Source organism: Muscardinus avellanarius (assembly GCF_963383645.1).
Source record: "Muscardinus avellanarius genome assembly, chromosome: 10".
In the NCBI taxonomy this organism is placed as follows: domain Eukaryota; kingdom Metazoa; phylum Chordata; class Mammalia; order Rodentia; family Gliridae; genus Muscardinus; species Muscardinus avellanarius.
Window position 1 is genome coordinate 88,712,291 of NC_137796.1, and position 6,407 is coordinate 88,718,697.

The window sequence follows — 6,407 nt, forward strand, 5'->3', positions numbered from 1 at the left end:
CCAAAAAACTCTGGGTGTGATTCTTATTGTTTAAGGAATTTGCCCCCTAAGACCCACTTGCAGGGTCAGGGGGATAATCTTAATCACAAAAGACCTGTGACGTCACAGGCCTTACTTCTGTCTTGTTTTTGGTTGGTGCTTTACATGTCCTTCACTCTATGCTTCACTATTGTTCTTTGGTATTTACACTTTTCTACTAGGAATCTCCCTGGAAGGGTACAAATCTTGATTTTGGAAAATAAACTGGGTCAGTTGCATGAGAGGAGGCAATTGTCCATGTCAGTCATTTCAGATTTCTCTCTCCCAAGTCCCGGGGATAAACCCCCACGTTTAGCGCCGAACAAGGACTTGAAGGAGTTTTACTTGGTAAGAGAGGGAAATTGCTGCAGAGAAGCCTCTGCAGAACACAGCCGAAGCCTTTGCCCATCTTTCGAGAAATCAGTCCTAACGGGCCCCAGTCCTCTGGCAGAGTCCCTAAGTGCTCCGACTGAGCCGGTCCGTCACATCTCTTGGGGACGCAGGGCAAGGTACTGCCCTCCTCAGAGCACCGACTTCCCTAGGGGCTGCTGAGGTGACACATCCCTGACACAGGACCCAGACCCCAGAGGGCCATGACTTCCCCAAGTCACGGCTAGCAGGCTCTGGGACCAATCTGAGTGGATCTGACACCTCTCCCCTCCTGCTCCTTCCACCATTCCTTATCTTCTGAATATACCTTGTAAATCCCAACACGTTTGCAAACACAAGGAAGTTAATACCATCATTACTATGACTACCACATCTGCCCTCCTCATCTTGTTTCTGGACAGTCTGAAAGAGGCTTATATAATCCGTATACAGAATCTCTCCAAGCAATTGAGAGCAGGGAGTGGGACTTTGAGGATGTTGTTTGGAACTTCGGCCTAGGAGGTAGACATGGACTTTTCTGTTTCAACATTTACTAACAGGGTAGGCTCCTAGAGTAATGTGTTTTTTGTTTTTTTTTTTTTTCATTTTCTTGGTGCTAGAGGTTGAAGGTATTCTACCTCCAAGCTGCACCCTCAGCCTTATTTTTTGTTTTGAAACTGGGTCTCACTACAGTTGTGGAGGGCCTCACCAAGATGTTAAGGCTGGCATTGAACCTGTGATCCTCCTATCTTAGCCTCCCAAGTACTAGGATTACAGGCATGTGCTACCACAAGGGATTCCAGAGTAATTGCTTTGTTTATTTGTTTGTTTTGTGGATCTGGGGTTGGAACCAGGGGCATTTGACCTCCAAGCTACATCCCCTGCCCTATTTTTTCCCCTGCCCTATTTTTTATTCTTTACTTTGAAACAGGGTCTCAGTAAGTTGCAGAGGGCTTCACTAAGTAGCTGAGGCTGGCCATGAACCGCTGGCCATTCTCCTGTCTCAGCCTCCCAAATGCTGGGATTACAAGCATGTGCCATCACACCCCACTTCCAGAGTAATTTCTGAAAACCTGCTTTCCCTGCTGGAAGATGGGGGGAAATACACATGCATATAGCTCATGGGTTGTCAAGAGAACTAAATCAGATTGTGCATGTTAACAGTACCTGGAAAATAGTAAGAATCTTTTTTGTCCTTGTACACTTCTAGACGTTTCTAGACTAGAGGTGGGGTTAAGCTTGTGCTGCTGGGATCACACTACGGTGTTGCTGTTCCTATTTCTCCACTGAAAGAAGATTTGAGCATAAAGGTAGAAAGAACATTCTCCTTGAATCACTGCTTTTTGTCAAGACTTCTGATTTTCAAATTCATATACCACAGAAACTTGTGTTTTGATCCTGAGTGATCTGGAGAATCGTCCTCACGACTGTAGGCGCCCACCGCAGCGCTGCTAACGCGGCCCTCACTCTTGTTGCACCATGGCACCCCCAATAAACATTAGCAGATGAGCTCTCCCCACCAACGAAAAAGACCCGAACCCCAGGGCTCACCTTCCAGTGGGACAGATGCCCAGTGGATAAATATATGTACAATATGTCAGGGTCATATCACTAACCAGAAGAGTGATTCCTCCAACTCAGCTAAAGGGGATATAAAGGATTCCCAATGCCCACTGCTGTGGTCTGTGTTGGAAACTTAACCCTCAGTTCAACAGTGGTAAGGGGTGGAACCTTTAAGAGGGGACCGGCAGTAGTAGAGCACTTACCCAGCACAGGGAAGGCCCAGCAAAACACACACACACACACACACACACACACACACACACACACACACACACTTGCCGTGAGCCCTAAAGTGTTATGAAGTGTGCAGGAAGGACCCTTGGCCTGGTCTCCCAGAAAAAGTGGCATTTAACCTGAGGCCTAAAGACTCAAGCACTTTTCAAGCAAGCAAAGATTTCAAGGTTGAGTGAGGGAAGGGTGCGCCAAACCTTGGAGGGGCAGAGGAGCCAGGCACATCAGAACTGAGGCCCGTGTCACTGCAGCTTGGCAATGGACCATGGCACAAAGCAAGGCTGGGGAAGTCCACAGGGGCCACCACACCAACAGGACCGCCCAGCCATGTTAGGAGCAGATTAACAATTCTGGCCATAGCACAGGCTCTGGTTTTATTATTATTCTATGACATGTACCAGGCACAGTGGCACATGCCTGCAATCCCAGATACTTGGGAGGCTGAAGTAAGAGGATCATCAGCTCCAGTCTAGCCTTAAAAAAAAAAGATACTGTGAGCTGGGCGTAGTGGTGTACATTTGTAATCCCAGTATTTGGGAGGCTGAGACTACAGGATCACAGTTCATGTACAACCTCAGCTACTTAGTGAGACCCTGTTTCAAAAATAATTAAAAAAAAAAAAGATTCTGTGACTTGTGAGAGGATCCTACAGCATCTTTTTTTTCAGTACTGGGAATGGAACCCAGGGACATTCTATCTCCAACCTACACTCCCAGCCCTATTTTTTATTCTTTATTTTGAATCAGGGTCTCCCTGAGTTGCAAAGGACCTCACTAATAGTAGCTGAGGCTGTCCTCGAACCTCAATCCTCCTGTCTCAACCTCCCGAATGCTGGGATTAAAAGTGTGTATCACCACGCCTGGCTCGTGAGAGGATCCTAAGGTTCATAGAAACAGATTCCGAGGTTCCTCTGCACTCCGGTAGGCATCATGTGAGCAAGTGCGGGTCTCTATTCTGCACCAGCCAGCTTGAGCATGCCCTCTCCACCCATCTCCCAGGCTCTCCCTCCCCGCCCAGCTCCCTGCCAGGCCCCAAGGAGCCTCTGGGCGGGGACCAGAGACAATCTTGAGGCCTCTTGCCCTAAGCGGACTGGCTGGGGAGGAGACCAGGGGAGTGTGAAGGGGAGGAGCCCCAGGTCCCGCCCGCAGCCAACTTCCTGGTCCACAGAAGGCTGGCAGAGAGGCGGCAGCGGCACCAGGGATCCCCTGAGCCATGGGGAGCAGGCGGGATGCCATCCTGGAGGCACTGGAGAACCTGACCGCCGATGAGCTCAAGAAGTTCAAGCTGAAACTGCTGTCAGTGCCCATTCGTGAGGGCTACGGGCGCATTCCTCGGGGCGCGCTGCTGCCCATGGACCCCTTGGACCTCACTGACAAGCTCGTCAGCTTCTACCTGGAGAGCTATGGCACTGAGCTCACGGTGACCGTGCTGCGCGACATGGGCATGCAGGAGCTGGCTGAGCAGCTGTACAAGGGTGAGCATGCTCCACCCCAACTGCTCCCCACTTCCTCAGCCACCAGACCTGAACTGCTGGGCTCCTCTGCTTTCTGTTCCTCCTACCCTCCAAAAGAAGCTCCTCCGCCAGGAAAGGCGCCTTCCCTCCTGGCCCTCAACTTGGCATCCCAACTCCAGAAAGACTGGAGATAGGGAGAAAGAGAACCCCTCTCTTCCTTTTTTTTTTTTTTTTAAATTGGTGCATTGTAGTCACACATCTTAATGGGGCCTTTCTCATTTCTTTACAGCCTCTGGATCTGCGCCAGCTGGAACCCAGCCCCCTCAGATGGCAGCCAACCTAGGTGAGGCCTCCACACCCTAGCTGGCGTCCAGGGGCAAGCTCCAGCCCCAGCCCCACCCACCACACCTGCACAGCATGGCCACACCATGTGGGGCCAACCCTGCTCGCCACCTCTTTAGGGGGACCTTGTCCATCTCACACTAGTCCTAGTGGGCTGCCTTCCCTGAGCATCCCCCACCTTTAGGGCTACACTCTGAAGCAAGTGTTCAACAGGGACAGGCCCCAGCATCTACCCTGAGTGCCAACTCACCTGTCCTCCTTCCCACCCCTAGCAGCACACTTTGTGGACCAGCACCGGGCAGCACTCATCCACCGGGTGACAGACATCAATGGGGTGCTGGATGCCCTGCATGGCGTTGTCCTGAGCGAGGAGCAATACCAGGCAGTGTGCGCAGAGCCCACCAACCCAGCTAAGATGAGAAAGCTCTTCAGCTTCACGCCAGCCTGGAACCTGGACTGCAAGAACCGGCTCCTGCAGGCCCTGAGGGAGACCCAGCCTTACCTGGTGGCCGACCTGGAGCAGAGCTGAGGCAGCCCCGGCAAAGGCCCACATTCATCCCCGGCAGCTCCAGCCATCCCGGGTATATCATCTTTTGTATGTAATACATGAAAGTCAACTCAGGTGTGTGTGTTTTCTACTTCCAGCCTGTACATGGGAGCTATACTTCCAAATGCCACACGGGCTAGGGGCCGTAGCGCACTCATAATCCCGATGCTTAGCACAAAGCCCTGGGTTCAGTCCCCAGCACCCAAAAAAGCTCACAGGCAAGCCAGGTATGCTGGTGCATGACTGTAATCCTGGGAGGCTGAGACAGAAGGATCTCAGGTTCAAGGACAGCCTCAGCAAGTAGTGAGAATCTCATCAACCTAGCAAGACCCTGTTTCTAAATAAAGATAAAATAGGGCCGGGGGTGTAGCTCAGAGGTAGAATGCCCCTGGGTTCAAACCTGTGCCACAAAAAAATTCACAGGCTCGAGTACAACTCTAATTTCACTGTTGGCAGGGCATCAGGCTCCCATTTAGGGAGCTTCCTTGTTCATTGTGTGATTCTTCTGATGCTAGCCCAAAGGGTCTGCCCTTGAGATGACAAAATAAGCCTGTGGCTAAGGTCACAAAGCTGAGGCATGTACAAAGGGGTCTGGACTGCGGGGACCGTATCTGTCCAAAGCACTTAGCAACAGAACACTCTACACTAACTTCTCTACACCATTAATTTTTCCAAAAGATGGGTGGGAGTGTTAATTTAAAACCAATTTCAGGAAAAGACATTAGACATTATCTAAACACAGGGACAGAAGAACCCAAGCCCCCAAATATAACCCTGGAGTTTTTTTTGGCATTGACACAAGCAGACCTCAGTGCTCCCTCTGGTCTACCCTATGCCTGGAGAAAGGGGTTATAAGCTACACTTTTGCTCAAAACATACACCAATCTCAAAAGCAAACTTTCAGAAAGTTTCAGTAAGTTTGTTCTCTTGTTGCCTTTTTGACTCCAAAGGGAGAGAAGAGGATTTCTCTCCAGGAAACAGCATAAGGAGTCTTTCCAGAGGCTGTTTAGGGCACCTGGGGCACCTGAGTAGACCACACCCACCCCTCTGGCCCTGAAAGGTAAAGATTTGCAAAGTGAACAGCAGGTGTCCAGGAGGCCGGTGTCCTGTCCTGAAGTTAGAACCTTCAACTGCCTTCCACCTTCACTGTCCTCACCAGGTTTACCTGCAGTAGGCCTAACTGGTCTTCTGGGCCTCTGGTCTTCCTCCAGGAGCCAGAAAGATCAGAACCGTTCCTGAGAATAAACTGTCTAGGATACCTGACCTCCCTTCCAGCCTGGCCTCTCCACCTGCCTCTCCACATACTCCACAACCTCAGTTCCTGGAAGCCCTTCTACCTCCGGGATACACTCCCACACCTATTTTTTAACTTTTTTATGTGGAAACAGGGTCTCTTAAGCCAGCGAGGCTGCTCTGAACCAGTGCAATCCTGTCTCCGCCTCCCAAGCGCGGGGATTACAAGCGTGCACCACCACGCCTGGCCTCAGTAACACTTTTTTTTTTTTTTTTTTTTGGTGGTACTGGGGTTCCTGGAAGCCCTTCTACCTCCGGGCTACACTCCCAGACCTATTTTTACATTTTTATTTGGAAACAGGGTCTCTTAAGCCAGTGCGCGGCTGGCTTCGAACCTGCGCGATCCTCCTGTCTCTGCCTCCCAAGCGCGGGGATTACAAGCGTGCGCCACCACGCTCGGCTAGTAACACAATTTTATTCACTCACACCCATTGGCCCCCAGCATGCCCCAAAGTGAGCCATCCTCTGGTTCCAATTTCCCACAAATCTGATGGTTCTTATGAGATGGGGCCAGAAGTAACACTTCTTTGCAACAGATGCCCTTAGAGTAGCTCCAGCACAGTTTTGAAGAAAAATGGTTCTAAACAATTT

General features: G+C 50.6%; 1 protein-coding gene across 3 annotated transcripts; it reads left to right on the plus strand.

Annotated features, from left to right (window-relative positions):
• Positions 1 to 3,393: 3,393 nt before the first annotated feature.
• Positions 3,394 to 4,505, plus strand: PYCARD (PYD and CARD domain containing; the record flags this gene model as incomplete). 3 transcript variants are annotated; one of them, XM_080702401.1, is made up of 3 exons in its annotated part: positions 3,394 to 3,655; positions 3,924 to 3,977; positions 4,249 to 4,505. In XM_080702401.1, the coding sequence occupies 3 exons, from the start codon at positions 3,394 to 3,396 to the stop codon at positions 4,503 to 4,505; spliced, it is 573 nt and encodes a 190-aa protein (XP_080558527.1). The 3 variants fall into 3 exon arrangements, with proteins under 3 accessions (XP_080558527.1, XP_080558528.1, XP_080558529.1); XM_080702402.1 differs by having other exon boundaries at positions 4,252 to 4,505; XM_080702403.1 differs by lacking the exon at positions 3,924 to 3,977.
• Between the last annotated feature and the right edge of the window lie 1,902 nt (positions 4,506 to 6,407).